General features: G+C 42.4%; 1 protein-coding gene across 1 annotated transcript in view; it reads right to left on the reverse strand.

The window, feature by feature from the left end:
• Position 1: 1 nt before the first annotated feature.
• Positions 2-24,317, reverse strand: part of slf1 (SMC5-SMC6 complex localization factor 1) — a 44,590-nt gene continuing 20,274 nt past the window's right edge. Inside the window, 3 exon segments of the mRNA XM_034691315.1 lie at positions 2-1,320; positions 15,180-15,362; positions 16,707-16,799. Of these exon segments, the coding sequence (XP_034547206.1) occupies positions 824-1,320; positions 15,180-15,362; positions 16,707-16,799 (773 nt within the window). The 3' untranslated portion in view covers positions 2-823.

The raw sequence follows: 24,317 nt of genomic DNA on the forward strand, positions 1-24,317 counted from the left end.
ATGAGAATAAATATTTTTTATCATCTTCAGAGTGTGTGGATTATTTCAGGGCATCAGCGGTTTCTTTTCTTAACAAACACAGGGGGATTATAAGCCAGTTCATCTAGTGGGTCACATTTCAGGTTCACATCTCCTTTTTTCTGTTGTCCACTCCACCGACTCCCTCCCCCTCCTTCATATTCAGCTTCAGGAAGTGGCTCATCCCTCACTGCTGTCTGTGTGGCTGAGACCTGAGACCACATAAGGACCTCAAACACAGGAGGACTTCTGTGAGAAACTGCTTTTACTCTTCATCACTGTGGCCCAACCTTCACTGCTGTCTGAAATACTTCACAACGTAGCAAGAGAGTTGAACAGTCATGTATGTTCATTTATTCTGATCTAAATAGTTAACAAGTGACAAAAAAACATCCAAACATTAAGTGTAGTAGCTGAGAGAGAGGCAGATCTTGAGGTAGTTACCTTACAGAAATATTTGTGCTCCAAAAATATAAAAACAAAACTCCAAATTCAACAAAATATATTTTTAGGGACGTTTGTCCATTTAAACATAAAATATATGAAACAAAAAAAAAGTAGTAGCATATATATTCACACCATGCAGGAGACAGGAAATATCACCAATTTCTTCTTAAACTTGAACACAGTTAACTCAACAAACACATGCTTACCTATCTCTGAGAAAGGCCACATTATTTTGGAGTGATTGTTGCTTGTAACATTTTTAAACCATGTGATCACATCGTGAACACTGCTAAATAACCAACACATTTAAATCACAGGTTTTACATTCAGTCATTTTCGGTGGGTTGTCCAACATCTGTCACAGGTCAGCTAGCAGTGCCTCTCCCTGTGACTTCAGCTCTTCTAATAGTGCCATTACGAAGAGAGTGTTCTCTCCTTTGCACTCTCTCACTGCTCTAGACACCTGCCCCAGGTAACGCCCTCTGCAGAGCTCCAACAGTGTCTCCAGATCCTCCACCAGCCTTACTGCCCGCTGGTCGCTCCACCCTAAAGTCACTCCTTGGAGGGAGTGTTCCTTCAGGGCTCTGACCAGCCTGTGGCCCAGACTGTGAGGTTTGTCACTGGGCTGTGCTTGGCCCGCCAGGCCCCTCTCTCGCTGGTAGGAGAAAATTAGGTGGGCCAGCAGAGAGGAGCCAGCCTCCAGGAGGGGCAGGTTCAAGACCTCGGTCTCATCGTGTCCCAGGGAGGAGTCGCCGACCTGCGCACTGTGGAGGAGATCCTCCCTCTGCTTTGATGTGGGGACCAGATCCAGAGCAATCCGTCCGTCTCTATCAGTCTGCTGCAGAAGAATTGAGCCTGTGGGGACAGAGATACACAGGATCAGATCACACAGCCTTTACCTGTACTGACTATGGAGGGGCAGCAGACCAGGCCTTCTGCTGTCATGCTCTTAATATAGATGTCACCCAGTCCATGCAGAGTGTCGCCAGGCAGGCAGGCCTGTAGGCAAGGATATATCTGACCCCTTGCTGGTGTGTCACATCACTTTATTACTGCACTTGAAGTGATTTTATTCATGAATCCAAAAGAAAACAAACTGCGACAGACTTGACGAGTACTCCTGTTTAAATGCTAATTATTTTTTTATCCTACAGAATTATATGAAGACTCAAGTTTTCATGAAATCTTCATCTGTGCTGTACAAATAAAGACTGTCTTTAAGAGGGTCGTTGAGTGGTGAATGAAAGCACCAGAATGGGAGAGCATCATGTATTCAGCTGTTTTAGTGCTTGAGACAAAGTGCATGTCACAGCCTTCACACACACTGCAGCAAAACTGAAGATCTTAATGCAAACATTAGTCGAACATTAATCCTCTTTGACCCTCCCACCCTTTTTCCAGTATTCTTCCACTCTAACTGAAGCACTTCTTTAAGTTGCCTCCTAGATTTAAAGCAGCAGGGGGTTTCTCTCTCTCTCTCTCTCTCTCTCTCTCTCTCTCATTGTCCGTGAATCGGCACAGAGTGTTTGCTGATGAAATACATGGTAACATCCACCTGTAGATATGGAGGTTGTGACATAGCTGGATTTCATCTGATTTTAATATTTCATTTTTATCACACTGAAGGTTAATGAGTCCAATGCAAACAGCAGCAGTGATGACTTAATGACGCACTGACATGCAGCCAGCCCCGCTGTAAGCTGCTGCATCATTACCTTATAATGCGAAAGAGACGCCGCACGGGTCACTGGCGGGGCACAGTAACAGATATAAACAGTGCACATATTTACAGTACGCTGTTCAGTGCACACAAACAAAAACTCTTCCACACACACAAAGAAGTGAACAGCTGTTTACCCGCTGGGCCTCAGTGCCAGTCAGACTTCTTAGCTCACTGTTGCACTAACTTCAGCTGACACATTGTCTTAACTGCGTGACTGGTGGGTCACATTGTGTTAGTGTAAAAAGAGCAGAGGCTTGGCTTTCCTGTTTGATTTTGGATGCAGATACAGAGTGAGCTCATTGCTTTCATCACCAAAAACAACAGAGAGCTAAGATGGGGAAGAAAAAACTTTGAGAGGATTTATGGCAGTAAAGGTGCATTAATTGAAATAATTTGTGGATTCAATTACTCTGTGGAGGCTTTCACTCACCATGAAGGCCATTAATAGTACTGAAGTGAAAGATAGAAGTGAGTCACATCACTTAATCACAGAATAAATACACCTGTCTATACATTCAGAACTTCTACAAGTACCTTGACTTTTCCCTTTCAGTCCTGTTTCCCCACATGACAGTCACAGCTGAATGCAGCACCTTTTTTCTTCCCAGGAAAGTTATAACAGTGACATTTACCGTCAACACTCTCTACTCTTCTGCTTTGTCTGCTCAGACTGAAAGCCATTTTCCAGTGTCAGACAGGCTCGCACGCACTTAGCCTACATGGAGCGGGTCGAGTCAAGTGTGAGCCTTTTGTTTGCTTTCAGATAGACCTATTTCTATGGCAAACTGCTCTTGATGGTACTTGACTGTTCAACCTCGGTGATGCTGCTGCCACTTGCGAGTTTACAGCTCTGCCGAGGTTCAGCGTGACACACACACTGCTGCTTGATACCTCTGCTGGAGGTTGTTTTCGGTTTGACAGACTCTGTGGGGCTGCAGGACGCGTGGTGTTTTAAAAGAGGGACAATCAAGTGTGTGTGTTGTGACATAAACCACAGTTACAGAGTCTCCAAAATGCAATAATGACAAAAAGACAGCCCTGTTTTAAGTGATGTAGTTAAAAGAAGAGCCCAAAAAAGGCACATTAGGAATCCTTAAATTGCTCTTCATCTCTTCTACAGAACTAACTCACTGTGCAGCAGTTATGAGATAATCGGTGAGGGTTCACGTAGCCGTTAGCGGCGAAGGTCAGCGCTCGTCTACCTTTTAGTGCTTCAAGCCTGAGTGGCAAAAACGGAATCTGCATAAATTGTGGCATTAATCTACATAAACTTTTACATAAGCGGGGAAATTTCAAATGCAGGGGTCAGGCATCGGGGGCAGCAGTCAAGGACGTAAGAGCGTGGATTTGATCAAAGTGGCCACAAGAGAAAGACAGAGGAGGGGAGTAGGAGAGGGAGTGAAGTGGTGAGAGTGTGTGAGAAAGAGAGAGTGAGCGAGGGTGTTCACAGCAGGTCATAATCACCAGGTTTCTATAACAAGCTGTCCTAACTGTTACGGTCATCCAGCAGTAGTGACATTAATGGGTGAAACCGTCATTGCAGAAAGGTGCAGGTGTACCATAATGTATTTTTTTGTAAAGGTGTCTACAACAGCAGCACCCCACATACATGCACAATACCAAGCCATGTCATGTCTGCTGGAAAATGGATCCATTTGAGTCCCTTCTGAATGAGCTCTAAAGAAAATGGGATACATTTTGAAGATCGAGGCTCCTTCATAATGTGTCTTTTTTTCTGTGTCTTCCTTTGAGAGGTCCAGCCTTGGACTGAGCTCTGTGAGGGGCCTGTGAGCCTTGGACAGGGGCCCAAGCACTATGTGGAGTGTTTTCAAGGAAAAAGGGAGGACAAGGTTTACTTCTCCCTCTTACACTTTTGTTGAAAAAAAGTACGAGGTATACTTTCATCAAAAGTGATTGGAACTGACACAAAGCAGGGACATTTGAACATGAGGATAAAGAGATGAAAGGGCAAAAGACAGATTAAAAGCACTTAAATATGTGTATTTAATACAAGCTATGAGTGAACAAGCCATCAGTCTCACCTTGTCCATTCTTCTCGCAGAGTGAAGGAATCCAATCCTTTTTCAATGATACACCTTTAGTTTGAAATGTCATGGAGATTCTTCTGAACTATATCTCTTTAGTTCTGATATCGGTTTAATTGGAGAATTAAATCATCTCGTCATTAAAACTGCAAACATTGTATAGTTGTCTAAAGAGTCCGTTGAATGTATTTTGCTGGGACTTGTGATTTTCACCGCTTGCATGGACTAAATTCATAAATCACTTGCCACAAATCATTTATGAAATGACATGAGTTTCCTAAGTTATGCTCTCCTCCCATGGGAGAGTAGCTCATTGTAGCAGCAAAGACATGCAAACAAAAGTAACAGATGCAAGGATACACCAGTGAAAGCAGCAGTATCACTACAAACAAGATGCAACTTCCCTGTCAAACAGCACCTGTTTCAAAAGCAGAGTGACCCACTGAAAAAGTCAAGTTTTCCTCTGAAACATTATTGCCATCAATAAAAAACAACTACAATCTTCTGCAGTCCTTTAAGTCCAAATTTCCCCTCACCACTTTTTCCTCGAGCATTCTCTCTGTCATGTCTCAGCCTCAGCTCTGTTCACTCACATGCACATCATCAGCACTAGAGGAAGGAAAGGCAAGATCGAGGAGCACAGTTTTCCAAGTGTTCCCCCGACGTCACAGTGTCAAACTCTTTTGACAGACAGGCTCCAACCAGAGTGATGACACTGGTGTGGGGAGAAGAGGGCCCCTGCAGCTGGCCCTGGGCTCGGCTTGTCTGAAAGCTTGTACGACTGACTGTATGGGTATGTGTTTGATTCCAGATCTCTGCCTGAAAGGTAAGTGTACCTGCCGTTTGTCACATTTGCATATGTATCTGCTTGACTTCTTCTGTTTTTATTTATGCTAAGTATTAGCTTATGGCTAATGCTTTTCTGAGATTATACATTTATTTCCCTTTCCGTTTTTATGAGCTTCCCACTGAATCAGAGTATTGGTTTCTTCTTTGTGTCCATCCAAGGATATATGACACACAGTAAGGTCCAAACACACAGCTCAACTGCTCTCCATACTTAAGACATCAAGGGTGCTAGCCAGTGCCAAACTACATATTCTCCAACAGAAGACATGAAAATGGCATCAAGTGTTGTTTTTACATTTCACACACTCATACACTCATACACACACACACACACACACACACACACACACACACACACACACACACACACACACACACACACACACACACACACACACACACACACACACACACACACACACACACACACACGGTCATGAGAACAGGCGCTGGGGAATGATTCTGGTGCAGGGACAACGACTGAAGTGAATCCAGGTACTGGCACTGGGTGTCAGATATGCTGCAGTGGAGATAAATACAACACCTCGGGGATTACAAGAGAGCACAGGGTAATTACACAGTCCTTTGTGTGTGTGTGTGTGTGTGTGTGTGTGTGTGTGTGTGTGTGCGCGCATGAATGTGAAAACACCCTGGTAAGACCTCAGCTCTGACGCTGCAGCACATGCCGGGGAAAAGCCACTGCCTGATGCACCAGCCCGATACAGTCTGACACTGCTGCCACACACACACACACACACACACACACACACACACACACACACACACACACACACACACACACACACACACACACACACACACACACACACACACACACACACACACACACACACACACAAACACAAACACACACACATACATACACGGCGCAAAGCCCTTTGGCCTTTAGAGGGCAGGCGAAGACAAGAAATATAAAAGCAAGAAGGGGGAGGAGGGGGGAAAAACTGGCGTAAAAAAAGGGAGGGAGGGAAGGAAAGAAAGATGCGGTGCTCCCTCCCCCTATGTCTCGCTCTCTCTCTCTCTCTCTACATCTCCCTCTCTTTCTTGCTATCGCTCTGGTCTGAGGCTGGGGCTGAGGCAGACAAGCTGGGAAGCAGGCAGCTCCACAGCATGGTAAACATCCTCTCTCTCTCCCTCTCTGAATAAGAGAGGCAGGGTGAGTGTGTGAACTGCAGCCAGGGGCACGGCATCACACATCCATAGGGAGCTGCTAGCTAGCAACTAGAAAACCACAGCAGAAAACAACAAGGCCAACCAAGTGAAGCACCAAAGCAGCCTGCAGAGAGGCATCAGATGCAGGTAAAAGAACCATCAGCTCGACGTGTGAACGTGATACAATACCTCTCAGCTTTAGAAACAGTGTCTGAACACACATTTTCCTCTCCTTTCCACCCTAATATTCATGGTGTAAACTCATGGATGGAAGATCCTGTGGAGGTTAAACTGGATGAAGGAGGCAGGCCAGAATTGGAGGAGTTTCAATATCATTGTTGATATCTACACTTTAGTGTTTACTGATACTGATAATCCCTCCAATAGCAGCATGATGGAAAAACATCTTGTAATTTTCAATGGATTACATACCAATCCCTTAAAGATGTTGCAGTGTTGCAATTCTGCAAATTATACACAGATTCAACCTGTCCCCACATCATCTTCCATCAACTTTGGCTGATCTCAGCTACTTTTCTGCAAATTTGACCATCTGCCCTGCGACTAATATGTACATCACTTTTATATCCAAAGAATAGATCCCCATGGGTCTGCAATGCTTTATAGAAACAAGAGAGGATGTTGTCTTGCTTCTTTACTGTCTCTTAATTTCTGCAAGAAAGCAGAGAGCTGTGTCACTGAAGTGCGATAATTTTTCTGTCCTGAGCTACCTGATCTGACCTGAAACTATAGTGTCATCAAGGAGAGCAAATCCAAAGCAATAAATGCGTACCCAGTGTCTTCTTGTCAACATAGGCAGCCACTTTCTGGTGTTTGTTTTGAGTCAACTGACCAATCAGAGGCTGTTTTTAAACTTTCCAATAACTAAAAGTACTAACACGAGACAGATCTCAAAGAGTGTTGGTTCAGTGTTGGTGCTGTCTTTTATCACACTTTCCACACTGGTATTGATATTGGAATCCAACACCAATTTGCATATTGGTTTCAGCAACAGAACGACTAATTGTTCACTACAACAACTCCAGTCAACGTCTTTTGTTTGCCAGTGTTAGAGAACAGAAGACAGTACTGTGTCAGCTACAGGCTCTGTCCTTTCCCTCACAGATGTTACTAGGTTGATTGACATGATCAGTGCCTTTTCCCTTGCAAACCCGGCTTGGCAATACACATTATAGATTACAGTTATGTCACATTTTAGGAGGAGTAGATATGTTGAATGCACCAGTATGGACATTAGCTGTGTGTAAACCTCCCCGACAGCCTCACACCTCCAGTGAGAGGAGAAATCAGATATACTCTGATTTAGTGCAGGCTGATCAGAGGAGGTCCAAAAGCATCTTAAATAATCAGTGGAGCCTCAAACCAACACTTAACTGCTCTTTTGAATTAGAAAAAGGCTAATCACTGCCTTCAGTTGTTAGCACTAATAGTATGTCATGAGCTGAATCATCAGCAAATTAACAGCTTCTCTTGGTGTCATTAACATTCACTAAAACACATGTAGTTACTTGAAGTATTTGGAAGTAAATATGGTTGAGGCACATTGAAATAATACCAAATAAATCCAAACTCAATCCATGAATGCAGAATACTGAACATATTTGATACTTGAGGATTTTGAATTTGGGCTGTAAAGCTCCCATAAATACAAATATATAACAAGGGGTCATCCATGAAATTAAATAAGACGTTGGTATAGTCATGTTCTTTCTCTTTTCCCAACCACATGGTTTAACCCTCGTGTTATGTTCGTTTCTCTGGAACAGCAATAATGTTCCTGGGTCAATTTGACCCAGAGCATATTCAATCATCCAAAGGTGACAGAACCCTAAAAAAATCCCAATACACATTTTTAAAAAATCTAATTTTTAACTCCATTACTAACCAATTAAATCAAGATTTAGTCCATTGGTGTTCTTTAATTCTCACAGATCATGTTTCAATGAGGATAATTCAATTGTTTTTCATGAAAATTCTTGTTAAAACTTTTTTTAATGTACTTTGGAAAGTTCTAAATATAAATACAATAGTTATACATGGCATAGATTCTTGTTTACTTTATTTTACATTTTTATTTTTTGTATGAAGTGATGTTGATAAATTAACACGACACCTCTTCTGTCACATGCTGCCCAGGTTTTTATGCTGCATTTAGCTGGTTTGGAAGGCATATATTGCCTAAAATAGACTTTAAAAAGGGTAAATTTGACCCACAACATGAGGGTTAAAGGTTTGATATCAATGACATACAAGTTCGATGCAGATGACATAGCACTGATCCAGAGTTTGGTCAGACAACTAATTTGCCCAATGGAGCTCTGTCCATTCATGTTCTCTTCTACTGTGATTGGTTTGGAAGACAACAGGACTTCCAGCCAAGAGAGAGCTCTTCATGTCTTGAATGAAACCACATCTCAAACTGACTTTAACTTAAACCATGGTCATTTTTAACCTATATAAGTAGCTATGGTGCCCAAAACACACAAATAATTTGTGGTTTTACTGTGAAACTGTCCAAACAGAAAAAAGTCATGGTTCAATGGTAAAGCAATAAGTCAATGTTGAATTATACATGGGAAAAGATCAGTGAACTCCTGTACTCCTTGTTTAAACAATTTGGCTTGTTTGAGGAGCTTCCTTAAAGTAAGCCAATTTGGTAAACTTGGGGCCAACTGTTACCAGCTATGGCAGAAGGACGGGATCAGGTTGAGTCGTCTTACAAAATACTAACACATTCCCAACAATGGCGCTAACATGCCTAAGTTACCATGTCGACCATGTACGCATGCTAGCTGGCACCATCTATTCCTTTGGTGTTAGGATATTTCTTGGATGGATACAAATGTAGATCTGCTTAATTTCCTCTTCAAGGTCTCTGGCTTCCATACCACAAGTTTTCCTGTAATCTTGATTAAACAACTCTTGTTTTCAGCGTACTTATCTTTCTTTTTTTTGACCTGAGACAAACTGGACGTGCAGCTCACAATGAAAAATCTTGAAGCAGTTAAACGTGTCTGTTCTCATTCCTTTCTTCCTCTTCCTCTAATGCAGGAAACTGAGAGTACAAGGCCAGAATTATAACAGAGGACTTGTGGTGAAATTAAAGAGACTAACTGGTAAAGTTATTGGATGGCTTGGTAACTAGGGTGGTTATATAGGTAAATCTATGAGTTGAGGCCAATAGACAGAAGCCCAAAGCAAGCTTTACATCAATTTACATTTTCCCCAACAGCTACACTGTTGTAACATTTGACAGCAAAAATGATTAATAAATACATTAAAAAAATCAAATTCTGGATCATTAATAAAGCTTCTACAATGTAAATTATGGCCAAAGTGAAATTTCTAGTTGACTTGATATCTGGTACCACACTCACTCTTTTAAAGTGCAGCACTTCTGTTTAATTTCTTTAAACTTTATTTTCACTGTATGACTCACCCTACCAGTTTAAATATCTGTCAGTACCCACTCCTGACTTTTTGTTGATTAACTCAGTTCCTAAAGTCTGTTCTTCCTCTTTTTTTTTTTAATTTAGAGTTTATTTTCTTCCTTAGTTAATGTTGAATGATTTTATTCAAGGGAAGAGTATCAACAGTTTTATAGGTGGTGTGTATAATTATTTCAGTTCAGGGCTGGAGGAAGAGAGAACAATCTTCATGGCCAACAACACAAAATCAACTCTGGCCTGTGACCAAATGATTTTCCTTTTAAAAACCTAGAACAAGAACTAAAGCTTGAAACTTGGCAAACAATCATGTCCTCAACTCTTAAAAATCCAGCTCTCACAAATACTATTAAGTCCTTAGAAATAAACAAACAAAATTAAACTCCAGCAGCCGAGAGAAGACCGCTAAATAAATAGATAGTTTATGTTCCTTGGTCTCTGCCCTTTTCTTTTTCAGTAAAATTAGCTCCATGTAGCCTTCATGCTTTTGGGGGAAAAAAAGTGGAAAAAGTGCAAGATAAGAGTGTGTTTGTACATTTTGAAAGGCAGTTCTGGGCTTAAGTAGCCTGCAAGAAACCTTTGGCAACATCCTCTCTGGGTTTATGTGAAAAAGGGGTCTCTCTCTCTCTTTCTCCTCCTGGAGCACGATGAGGAATAACCAGGGAGACGGTTGGATAGAGCTCCAGACTTAATCCTGGCAGCCACCCCAAAACACAGAAAAGAAAGGTTTTGGGGGGGGTGGGGGGTGGATGGATAGCGAGAGACAGGCAGGAAGAGAGGAGAAAGAAGACGAATCTAGTGAAAAATTCCCAGCGAGGGAAGTCCTTGAAATACAGCCTGCAGAAAGCTGAAACATCAACACACCCGAGTGAAGCCGAGGGCTCCAAACACAGCCTCACCTCTAATAGTACGAGCGCTCTGCCAGTTCAGGACCCACAGGGAAATAAGAGCTGAGCAGAATGAACTTTCTTTACCGTGTTGACAGTGAAGAGGCCCAAGTGTGTCTGCAGCGCTACCTGTGAGTGTGTGTGTGTGTGTGTGTGTATCTATGACAGAGATAGACAAACAGACAGAGACAAACCATGACTGACTACAGCAGGTCCGAGGGGACCGTGTGTTTCCTGTGCCACTGAGCAAATGACATCTTTCTGCTCCACAAACACTTGTTCGCATTAAGATCTGCAGGGACCACGGCAGGAACGCTGTGCATTAACCATGCTTGTGTTTATGTGTGTGTGTGCGTGTGTGTGTGTGCGTGTGTGTGTGTGTGTGTGTGTGTGTGTGTGTGTGTGTGTGTGTGTGTGTGTGTGTGTGTGTGTGTGTGTGTGTGTGTGTGTGTGTACAAGAGATGCAGAAAAATCTAAAGAGGAATTGACGATGCAGTCATGTGGCAACCTGTCTGACCTCTTTTGAACTTGTCTTAAGCCAAACAATTAGAGAAACAACAAAAACACTTCAACACATACCTGACCAATTCTTTCTGCTCCTATACTCCTACCCTTCAAGCGTCTAAATGAATCCTTGTGTGTGTGTGTTTACAAGCCGAGGTGGACTGGCTGTGCTTACTAACATGGTGGGCTGTATTGAGAGGACGCCATCAGTGATTACGCTCACAGGGAAGAGTGGTGACAGCTTAAAGGCTCTTTTCTTTATCTCTCCACCCTCTTTTTCTTACTGACACGCCTCCTCTATGTGTGTGTGTGTGTGTGAGTGTGTGCCAACTCTGTACTGCACTGCTAAATGCTCCGGGTCATTTTCCATTCCAATCAGGGGTACCGGCTGCCCCGGCCACCCTGCAAAAATATCCTACCAGCTGAGGAAGGGGCACAGCGAGCATCAGCAAGCTAACTTACAGATTCTTAATTGCAACCCAGCAAACACTCACCCCAGCATTTAAGATTCAGAAAAACACTTGCGTGTGCTTATACCAAAATATATAGCCAAGGACACTCAACGCAAAAACAAGCCAAACACACACATTATTCTACACAGGGTCATGTGGGGCAGCCTTGGGCGATAGGAGGAGGAGTGGAGGAGAGCGGAGTCAGCCTTGCCCTCAGCCATGGCATCCTTTCCTTGCCAGTTCTATAAGCCTTCAGGGACTGAGGTAGAGGGGGTAAGAAGTAGGGGGGGTCGGGATCCATCTATTCCTCCTCCCCCCTTTTACAATTCACCCCTTGAAAACGCACACAGACACACACAGGGCCCAGGCCTTCGAGCAGACAGGCTTACAAAGGGGTGAGATCACTACCAAATAAAGGCTTTGTTGGCGTGCCAGTGTCAGTGTTGCCCTCTCTGGCCTACAGAAACCTTGGCAGCAAGGTTCAGCCTGGCTGTGTGAAACATCTAGGACAGCGGGATGAACGCTTCCATGAAAAAAAAAAAGTTTCAGGAGGTGTTGCTAGAACAAAACGTACGAATAAAATAAATAAAGAGAGAGAGAGAGAGAGAGAGAGAGAGAGAGAGAGAGAGAGAGAGAAGGGGGAATGGAAAAGCATCTGGCCCACTAGCCTGTTTTGCTACCATGGGACAGCACATGAAATTTAAGAAGTAGTCTGATGTATGGGTGTTGGAAATGCAGCCACAAGCACAAAAGTCCCGCTTAAGTTTGGAGTAAAAACTGGAACAAACAACAACACAAAGATGGTTACGGTAACTAAGCATGATGTAGCCCCTAAGCTAAAACTTTCCACATTTAACAGCCTGGACTTTGACATCTGAAAGAAGGAAAAAAAAAATGCAGGGACTATTGATGGTGTCCATAGCAACCAGATGGAGACCAGGGAGAGACAGTGTGGCCTGAAGTCAAGAGGACCACCTCCTCACCAGCTCCCTGCTGTAGCCCTTAGACAAGCCGCCATCAAGGTGTGAGGAAATAGCAAACAGTCAGGAGAGCGAGTGAGAAAAAGAAGTGTAATGTACAAGCCTGCAGGTGTAAAACCAGAGTGTTCTCATTCCTGTTGTTCTGAGAGGCCCCTGTGAGGAGACCCGGCCTAGACAGCAGGCCAGACGTCTGCTACACACACATATCCTCACATACACACACACTTTCTCTTCTAATTTTTCAGATACAGATAGCTGCTTCTTCTTCTGACCTCTTTTAATTTGCTCTCCCTCCTGTTTCAGAGGAAGGAAGAGAGGGAGAGGAAAAAAAGGGAGTGCTCTCTTGTTTCCTCTCCGGGACTAAACAATCCCAGTCTAATTTATTTTTTGAGGACAGAATATGTACATGTGTTAATGGGAAAAGTCGAATCAAATTAACTATAATTAGTCAAACCGAGGAGTGAGCGGAGGCAGAGGTATGTTACATGAGAGACTTCTTCAATGCAGGCGAACTCCCCCCCCCCACCCTGATAAAAAAAAAAAGACGCAGACACATTTTTTCTGCCACCTGCTGCCACACACCCATTGACGGCACTCTCTCCTGAGCTCTGACACCCGTCACGCTCACTTCAACTCTCCTGAGCTCAGACTGCGTGTGGCACCCAAACATGCAGACGCACAAACCAGTCGTGTTGTGACACATTTACACACACAAAAAAAAACCTGCATGTGAATTTCGCAAGCGGTGGATCCTGACTCCTCTCATCTTGTCAAAAAGACATTAACAGACATCTTAGGAGGTGATGCTGTAATGCATTAGGACAGAAGCTGTGGAGCAGGATCTTATGAATATTGCGAAGACGAGCATCGGGGGTAAAGAAGAGATAGTTAAGGCTCATTGCTACTGCGTCTGGGGCCCCAGTACAAATTCTGTTACTAGCTGGTGCACTGTATGTGTAACACTTGTTAGGCACTGAAGGAGATCATAAATACCAATTTTACCAAATTTGTCAGCAGCTCTTACTGTCAAAATTACCTCCAAATGTCCCCATAAGTTGAACACAATTGCTGACTAAACACAAAAGGTATGGTCAAGACAAAAGTCCTGACCTGGGTCTTGTGTATGGATTCAACCCCTAAAAACCCAGATCCTACATTTCATATAAAGTATATGGCATCTTTAGTTGGATCCTCTATTTAACAACACCAACAGCGTTACTTTCAGACTCTAGAACTAAACAAAGTTTGCATTCACAGGCTGAATAGTGGTCCTTGTAATACATGAACTGAACCTAATGTGTGAAATTGGTGTACTGGCGCTTTAAAAGTCCCACATGCACAGGTCCCTCACTCTACCAAGGGGCTAGTTAAAATAAAAACTGGCCTCGCTAATAAGGTCAAAAGCAGCATTCAATCTGTCAGTGAGCTCAGCTACATTTGTTGGCTACATTCAATTGAAAGCTTGTCTTGGCTGCAGCAACAGTGACATGCAGCCCACCGCTGTGGTAAATCATTAGCTAAATTGCTAATTCTACAGATTAGCTCTCTTGGCAGCCAACTGGCCAGACAAGTTAAAGGTATTTTATTTTAACATTATATGATTCCATCAATGTGGCAACAGCCATTTGGTTTAATGAATCGTTTCAAGGAAAATGGATTACTGAGACACATCTGAAATCATTTGCGGATATCCAATCTAATTAGGACAAATAAACATGTAGCATTGATTGAAGTAGCAATGTTAATTGCACCTGCATGATTGATGCTACATCTGTTGCAGTTTTTTTTTTATATAGTGTTACCAGAAAACAAGGAAAGAGCAAACCCGAAAGTATACAAAAATAAATCTCCAAATGTCTATTCTGATTGCTTGAATCAATGTCAAGTTTTGTCTAACTTTATTGAAATCAAATGGAGACACAGAGGTGTTGATTTTTCTCAATTAACCAAGTATTTCAATAACTATAAAGGTATTGTAAAATACAACACAATTAAAGTACATTTGTTTTTAAAAGTGTTAGGTCCCCCTTTCAAGCCATCTTTTCATTATGCTTCATGCTAGCTTAAAGCTGGGTTTGGTAATCAGATTTAGATACACTTTTTGTTATACTGGTTAAAATGATCTTTATGTCCTGATGGCAATCAATACATAATGTGTTCTTAAAAAAAGAGTGAAGAAAAGCCACTATCTACAGCCGGAGTAAACCTGGACAACACCAACCATCCCTGCCATCAGGAGCCAAATTATGAAACCAATCAAATTCTGTCCTGCTGTTCTGCCCGCCTCCTGTGCGTACATGCCATGTTTGTTTGTGTTTTTAATTTTCACTATGATAATGTTTTGGTGTTTTCTTACCGCTGAGTGAGACATGAGTTGATGTAGTGCAAGACACAAACGGTGTGCTGAGGACCGGTTTTGAATCAGTCACGATCATATGGTCGCGAATCAGTGGCGCTCGTGCATGTGAGCGGGGGCGTCGTTTTGGGAGGAGCTCCGAGGGGAAGGGGGGAGGGGTTAGACGGAGTCCTGAGGAAATGCTACATTCAAATTCATGCTAGTTTTCCGTGACAACCAACCCTAGCTTTAAACTGTCAATCACAGTGTTCCTGAGTGTGTTGGTAAAGTAAACTCACCTGCATGTTCTAGTAGCAGTTTCGCGATGTCCATATGTTTGTTGTGCAGGGCGTCGTGTAGCGGACTGACTCCACCCACCTGGCTACTGAGCAGAGGGGCGGGTTGGTGACGTAGCAAAACCTCCACGCAGGCTGTGCTGCCGTGGTTGCACGCTTCATGCAGAGGTGTCCATCCTGCGTAATCTTTGTGATGAACAAACCAGGGCAAACAAAAACAAACACAAAAATAAACAGAGCTTAAATATGAGAATGCTGCAGTAATCTTGAGAAAATAGGTAAATTTACTGTCACATCAAACATTTTTTAAATACTGTAATTTATGTGAGATTTTCAGACTTTTTTTGTAAAGTGATGCTTCCTTCTCAAAATAAGATATTAAACAACTACAATGTTTAATACCATACACAATACAAGATTTCAAGAGATTTATATTGTCATTAGCTGGCCAGCTATATCCACTGAGGCTGAGATGTTTGTGAGCTGTGAAAGCTAACAACTCCGCTTTCAAACAAGCTAGCAGCAGCTAACTAGAAGTGCAGAATTAAAGAATAAACTGATAAAACGCTTACTTCAAGGTGTTTAAAGCTAAAATTGCTAACCCTGACAATGTAAGAGATGCAGTCAATATTCACAGTTCCATAGTTAGCATGAATTTGTAGCCAATTAAAAGTATATCAATGACTAAGTTGTCCCTACCATTACCTTCAGACAACAGGACATCACAGTGACTTAGCTTAGGCTGCTAAGACTTGATTTGTGATATTTTAATGCTATTAGACTGTTAATAGGTAAGGTAAGGTAATGGTATTATGTATGGCTTTACAATATGTCAGCGGTTACTGTCCATGTACATGTTAAAGATGCATTTCTAAAAGACATATTAAATATTTCAGCCGTTTTTTCTCAATAATAAAGCAGTGTGAGTGAAACAGTTATAAAAACATGGATCGTTAGGAGAACACTTTATCATAGCTTTGTTTATTTGACAAGAAAGAAGTCCCAATAGTAATGTTCTGCTTCTGTTAAACCCGGGCCTGGGTGCGAGAGACAACTGCAAGGTGACAGCGGTAATTCTGCAAATTTTGATGAAATTCAAGCTCATCACATTTCGGACATTACCTTTTGCATCAGTCCCCTACCAAGATGGAAGTTAATTTAAGCGGCTATTAAGGGTCGATTACGAAATCGGAGAAACCTTTTAAAACGGCAAAACATTTCCATTAAAGCAGAGCGACTCATTATATTTGACCTAAAGGAACAAAAGAAAGTCACTCCGAAATATCAAAAGGCATTAATACACTTGGTAAAGTCACAATAAAGCCATAAATCTGCACCTCCAAACCTCCCCGCTTCTTTTAGACACACCCTTTACATTTTAGCTAAAGGTTAACCTCAATGATGACGCACACGCACCCCTATTTCTTCTCTCTTATTTTTTTCTCCGATGTTAATCGCTCTTCGAAACCCAGAGCAAACAGTGAGACAGAAGTGAGGTTACAGAAAAAAGGAAAAGCGAGAAAGTCCTACCTTTAACGTTGACGTCCGTGCCAGGAAGCGCCAGGATCTGAAGCACTGTTTCCACTTGGTTCCTCTTGCAAGCTCTGTGGAGGAGGGTCTCTCCTTCGACCAGGACACACACAACGGACAAACACACCCAACAGAGAGGAGAGGCGGAAGAGAAGAGAGAAATCCCAAATTAGGGTGTGCCCGATGTCCTGCCCATTGTCCCCCTCCATATGCTGAACACACCAATAAAATACGACAGAAATGTCCCCTAACACCAAAAAAAGAGCCTGACCTAAAAAGTACGAGCCGCCAATGAGGATGCGATTTAAGAGGAGTGATGAGAAAAGGGGGGAGACCTTTCAAGTGAGCAAAAAAAATTAAATATGGAGAGTTGGACTAATTCGCCTCGCTCTTTGCCTCTTTTATAGACACAGAGATTTTCCACTTACACTGTGAGCCAGACAAAGTTAATTTCGGGCAGTCAGCGAATGAATGGATGTAGCGGTGAGAAAGTGGTCTCGCTTCCTGTCCGCTCGTCCCTGTATTGTTACTTGAGAGGAAGTTATGGTAGACAGCCCACGCACAAAGCCTCCAAAAGGATTCTTCACAGATCCAGGGTTCAAAAGCTCCGCTGGGCATTGCCACTGTCGCCACGTGATATTTAATCAGCAAACTACCAGTGAACAGGCATGGAGAAACCCTCTCAAGGATTCCATTTACATTTTTAAACACAATTTTCCTCCCCTCTCTTTGCTTTTTTCCCCACATCTTTACCCCGTCCCACACTTTTTCCTGATACAATATTAAACCAGGAATACATTAGCGACCCAGAGCCCCCTCTTTTCATGTATGGCTGAACTTCAGAGGGAAGTTAAAGGCCAAGCATGAGTGGCTCTGTGCTTGCCAGTATAATACAGAACTGCAAAGCCTGTAATAAATGCTTTACTAGCTCTCCCCAGGACGCCACGCCTGTACAGGGGCTCCACTTCAGTGCTCACAGAGCACAGACCGGGCAAAAAGGAGGTGGAGGAGAGGAGGGAAGGTAGAAAACAGGGGCAAGAATGAAGAAGCAGTGGAGGAGAGGGTAAAAGGGTTCCCTGCATTTCAAAGCGTATAAGTAAGAATACAAAATATTGAAAATGCTGGACCCTTTTCATTCCGAAGATTCCTTTCTTCAAGGAGGTGTCTTTGAGGGTGCAGAAGATGCATTAAATGCCATCCAGTGGCAGTGAAGAAAAGGAGAGGGGAATAGAACACAGGAAAATTGAAGAGCGCTTTATCAAATAGAGGATCATTTATGGGTTACCTTGATGTTATGCAGAACAGGAAGTTTGATTTGTACATACTTCCTGGCGCTGATAATGGGAACTTGAGAAACAGAATACACTATACATAAATGCAGTGTATTATAATATTTTCTACACACATGTCCAGTATAATTGTTGCATCACAAACTTCAAGAGACCAACCCCAGAAAATGAGTTAGTTGGAGGGCGCCTGTGTTGTGAAACATTTGAATGTGTGTAATGTAGGGATGACCACAATTAATCGATTATCGATTAATTGATTGTTAAGAAATTACTCGAAACACGAATTTTTGTTATCGATTTTCTGTCACGTGGAACAAACATCATGTGGTCTCATATTACACTCATCTATCAGGGAGGTGTTTTAAGTTTAAAGCATGTTTCGATGTGAATCAGTTGTTAAAGGTGTTGCGCACAGCGGAGACGCTCAGCTGGGAGCTGCGGCTGTGCGTTAGGTCTCCATGTGCGCTTTTTTAAAGAGGATCAATACAAAACTGCTGCCAACAACGACACGGACACGAAGTTTGACAACTTTAAACAGGATATTTCCCACCTTTGGATACAAAGACAACAGACTGGGGGGAAATTCAGGTACACTATGTTTGCAGAGCAGCAACATCAGAGCCGTCTGAGCTTTTCTGCAGCGGGACTGATTATGACCCGGTTGCGCTCCCGGCTGACACCTGACTGAATACACATGTTTATTTTTCTCAATAAGAATGAGTAGACAGAAAACTGGACACTGTGAGTCTGAAGTACTTTTCTGTTAGTAGTCTCAGGCTTCACTTTATAAGACTATGTCCGCGTAGAATAGTTTAATGAGCCTGATCGTTGATATTCTGCGTGTCAAACATGTACCCGTATTCAATCCCGTCAGTTAGATGGATTTTGTTGCTGTAGAAAATACAATTTAGGGGGGAAAATGTATTTGGCATTGTTTTTTGATGTAAGAATAATAATGTTTTTTTAATCAATTAATCGATAATTGATCGTTAACATTTCAAAAAATTGATCATGGAAAATACTTTAAATGTACATCCCTAGTGTAATGTAATAAGACTGTTCCAACACAAATGCCAACTTAAGTGAATAGGAAGTCACTTACACGCTCTTTAAGAAGCTGTCTGGATATATGGGTTCTTGACTGCAATCTATTATGAGCCCTTTGGTAGACAGTTTGTAGCTTCAACATGAAACCCAGAATTTCACTCATTTATTTACTGTGTCATGCTTTAATAACACATTGTAACTTAGAATTAATTGGCAAAAATTTTGAATCAAGTAAACAAATGGATGACATCAGTACATAAAAAATGACTTCATATCAGTACTTTTAGAGGGCCTGTATGCTCCAGCACACAGTACCACAACTTGTATATTCAACCCCTTGGCATGGTAAGAGTGGGACTTCTTACTAGCTGCCAGAACCTGTCCTGTCCTCTCCATTTTACAGCTTCTCTTGGCAATTCGTAATTGTACTTAAATCCATTACTCATTTGGCACTATGTGACACTTGCGTCCTTTTGCAGGCGTTACATGATGTTCACATGTCTGTGGAGTAACATGCAATGTTGACATGGCTCCAAGTAGGCACAAAAATTTGATAGCAGCATGGTGCTACGGAGAAGCAGAGGTTCTTTGTTTGTGTGACTCACTGAAATAGTACACAAGTGAATAAGGGGAGTTCCGGAACTTGTTTTTTTTTCCCACTCCCCACAGGGCTGTATATTGAGCCCACTGTGCTTCACCCTGGTGACCCGCGACTGCTGTGCAAGGTCTGACACAAACAACATCATGAAATATGCAGATGACACAACAAGCAGTGGGTCTTATCTAGGACATAAGAAGCTGGCAAAAAACAAAGGAAATCACTATTTTTCACAGACGATGCTGCTGTGGAGGTCGTCTAGAGCACCAAGTTCCTGGGGGTGCACATGACCAACGACCTGACCTGGTCCCAGCATATCTCCTCACTGACCAAGAGAGCCCACCAGCATCTCCATGTCCTACGATGGCTTGGGAGAGCTCTTCTTCCCTCTCCCACCCTCACCACTTTCTATAGGGGCACTGTGGAGAGTATAATGACCTGCTGCATCTCAATCTGTTATGAGAACTGTAATGCTTCAGACGGACAGCCCAGCAGAAAGTGGTGATAGCTTCCACTTGTACCCCTCTCCTATCCATTGAGGACCTCGCCCACAAAGCTGTTAGCTGCCCAAAGCTGCCAGAATCATAAAAGACCCTTTGCTGCATGTCATGCAGCACTCTCTCCTTCCAACCTTTCCTGTCACTCCTCTGCTGTCCAATCAAATAAAGGCAAAAGGTCCCAGATCAATAAAAAAAAAAAAATTAACTACTGCTAAATTACAGCTGGGTTCACTATCCAGTGTAGTAAGTCTCTCCTCCAACATGATCCTCATTCTGAAAATATGTTACATCATAAAAATCATATTAAATTTACATGCAACAGTGCACAGGTTTTTGAAAATGTAACACCAGAGAGCAGATGTACTGGTGCTTGTAGCATCAGTTTTAGCATCAGTAACAATTATGAGGTCAATCAATGAATAAAGCCAATATTTCTGATCTGAAAATAAAAAACTGAAACTGAGGGGGAAGTCAAGTCCAAAATATAGACCCTGATAAGTATGCTGTACAATGTGGCACGTCACTGTTCTACATAGACCGCTCTGCTATTACCGGGCTCTAAAACGCTGTGATTAAACACCCATTCCACTACACCCCATGTGTACACATCCTCGCAAATGCCAGGGCCAATCCATGCACTGTTAAATCACTTTAATGGCTCCAATTTGGACACAACGCCTCTATTATAGGGGTAATTGCATGCTCAGCATTTACAAGCACGGAAAGGATAAATCCGCCTGTCCTTTTCTATAAATCCCCTGTTTCACACTTTAATAGAAAAGTTAAATGTATGTGTTGCTCTTTATATCCCTCAGTCTGCTCACTACACTCCTGTAAAGTGACGCTTGGCCCAAAGATCCCTGGACCAAAAAGCAGCAGGGAGCCTTTAACAATGCTATGTGTGAGGAATGTGTTAGAAAGGTAGTCTGTGCCATTTGATGGATTTATTTTAAACTATATGAAGACTTCTGCTGTCGCTGGCTCAAAGAGCAATGGCAACACGTCAATCCCCCCAAATCAAAATTAATGCAGCTTTAATTTTACCCAGGACATTTTTCTAGCATTAACATAAGAGACAGTAAATGGTAAATGGACTATAGTTGTATAGCACTTTTCTAGTCTTCTGAGCGCTCAAAGCACTTTTACACAACATGCATTCATCCACACTTAAAGCTGGGGTCGGTAGTCTCAGAAAACTAGCATGAATTTGATTGTAGCATGTCTTCAGGACTCCGTCTAACCCCTCCCCCCCTTCCCCTCGGAGCTCCTCCAAAACGACGCCCTTGCTCGCATGCACGAGTGCCGCTGATTCTCGACCATATGATCGTGACTGATTCAAAACCAGTCCTCACCAATACTTTAATAGTGAAAGTTAAAAACACAAACAAACATGGCTATTGTTAGTACTCACAACTGTCATGCTAGCATTATCCAGTTGTACCGGGGACACAATATCAGGAGAAGGTTACAACACATGTAATACTGTAACAGCTCTACTGTTTGTTAAACGTGTTCAGTGTAGATGTTCTTAATTCTTACAGTGTTGACGGCTAGTGAAGGCATCCGGAGAGGTGTAGCGTGTGCGAGCGGGAGAGAGGAGAGACAAGAGGAGAAGTTTTTCATTCATTCAAACATTGATTGTTGCTTTGTTGGTTGGCGTGGTCACGGCCGACAGTGACCAGTTAGTAAAGGTCAACGTGTTCACGAATCGGCTCGTCATCCCTACAGCATCTGGACGGACGCTACAATACATATACCTTTTCTGTAGGACTTACTAAATGTCAATAATTCTTTTAGCTTGTCAGGGCCCCCGTGGTGAGAGCTTCTTAGACTCTGATCCGGACTACAGTCCTGAGCAAAGCACCTCATCGGGTCAGAGGGGACAGGCCCGAGGTCGAGCGAGAGGGGCAGTCAGTAGAGGCAGGAGAAGCAGAGGCAGGGGACAGGTGCACACCGGGGAAATGTACGCGCAGGAGGCGGGCAAAACGGCAGGATGGGATTTGATTGGTTTAAAATTTTGGGACCCAAAAACGGTGATTGGTTGGTGTTTCCTCAGTTTTACTGCGGCTGTAGATAGCAGCTTTTTTTGGCTCTTTTTTTAGGAACACATTATGTATTGATTGCCATCGGGACATGAAGATCATTTTAACCAGTATCACAAAAAGTGTATCTAAATCTGACTACCAACCCCAGCTTTAACACTCACACATACACTTGAGGTCAAAATTATTAGCCCCCCAGGAATTCTGGAACATTTTCCTTAAATTCTGCCCAATGTTTGCAACATTGATAAAACTTGATATAAGCAAACATTCACCAGTGTTCTTTAGTAGATTTGGTACATTTAAGAATGTAAAATACAGTTTTAGGATAGCTTTATATCAAATATAGTGAAAAATGGGGTGGTCAAAAATATTAGCCCCCCTGTGAATTTTTGCTTTTAAAACACACCTGTGAAGTCAACTGGTTTCCTAACAACACTTGTCGGTCAACTGGCTTTCTAACAACACCTGAGCATTCAAACAGCATTGAGATTTACTTAAGGGACTCCAAACAGGGTACTTGAACACGTTATTGAGAGAGACTACTCATACTAACCATGCCAAAGACGAAGGAAATCAGTCTTGAGCTCAGAAAAAAGATAGTGGAGGCTCATAATAAGGGGGAGGCTATACTGTCATGTCCAGGCGTTTTACAGTGTCTACAACAGCAGTACGTTGCATTATTGCAAAGTACAAGGAGACAAACCTAGGCATGGTAAAAAATGCAAGATTTCAAGAACTTTGGAGAGTAAAGTAATCAAAGATGTCAACAAGAAGCCCTGGACATCTGCCAAGGTGATTGTTGCTGACCTGGCCTCCTCTGGAGTTGATGTTTGAAGGAACACAGTAGTTAGGGATCTTCATCGTAGTGGGCTTCAGGACCATCGTCCCAGAAGAACCCCTTTACTCAAAGAGCAGCACAATAGAGCCAGACTGAGGTTTGCCCGAGAACATTTGAAAGGTAAAGATGAGTTTTGGAAGTCTGTCTTTTGATCTGATGAAACTTTTTGGGCATATGGATGTTGATTATGTTTGGCCAAGAAAGGGAGAGTCCTTCAACCCTTAGAACACTGTTCTCAGAATTAAACATGGTGGAGGGAACATTGGACTGTGGGGCTGTTGTGCAGCTTCAGGCACAGGGAGCCTTGTTTTGGTGCATGGCATCATGAAAAAAGAAAGTTATGTTGACATTTTGAGGGATAATGTGAAGAACTCTGCTCTTAGTCTAGGTTTAACTCGGCGCTGGGTCTTCCAACAAGACAATGACCTAAAGCTTACATCAAAATTGGTCCAACAGTTCTTAAAGGACACCTAAACCAAGGTCCTGGAGTGGCCCGTGCAGAGCCCAGATCTAAATCCTGTGGAGAATCTGTGGTGGGTGCTCAAAGTGAATATCCATGCTCAGAAACCCTGTACTTTGGACCAGCTGGAACAATTTACATTGGATGAATGGGCCAAAATCCCTCCAGAGACATGTGCCAACCTTTTAGAGAACTACTTGAAGAGGTTGTTGTCAGGTGTGGCTCAGAAAGGGTGCACTATTGACTACTAATGGCCAGGGGGCTAATAATTTTGGACGTGTCATTTTTACCTTTTCTTGTTTTAATTCATTGCATCAATAAAATATCCAAATCAAACACAGTGAACATTTGTCTTTGTTATTTTGGAAACAAATAAACTATAAACACTTGTTTTTAATGGTAATTTTTCATGGAGAAATCAAAGGTTTTATCTGATTTCACAAGGGGGGCTAATCATTTTGAACTGAACTGTACATGGCAAGGAATTCTATGAGTGTCCATCAGTATTAATCCCATGTATACCCATTAATACGCCGCAGGTTACGTAACTCTGGGTGATTTGGGGTTTAGTGTCTTGCTCAAGGAAACTTCAGCATGTAGACTGTGAGAGCTGGGATAGAACTGCCAACCTTTTGATTGAAACAACCAACTGGGACTCGGTATGAAACTCTCATTTAAACACTGAAAAACAACAGCAGGCAACAAGTTAAAGTTATAAAAAGAGCAAGGCATGTGTACAGGCAAGTATTAAATGTAAAGTTTGTTATTCTGTGGCTTGGATTGCATATATATATATATATTGAGGTAATTGAGATTATATATATATATATATAT

Source organism: Notolabrus celidotus, chromosome 9 (assembly GCF_009762535.1).
Source record: "Notolabrus celidotus isolate fNotCel1 chromosome 9, fNotCel1.pri, whole genome shotgun sequence".
Taxonomy (NCBI): Eukaryota; Metazoa; Chordata; class Actinopteri; order Labriformes; family Labridae; genus Notolabrus; species Notolabrus celidotus.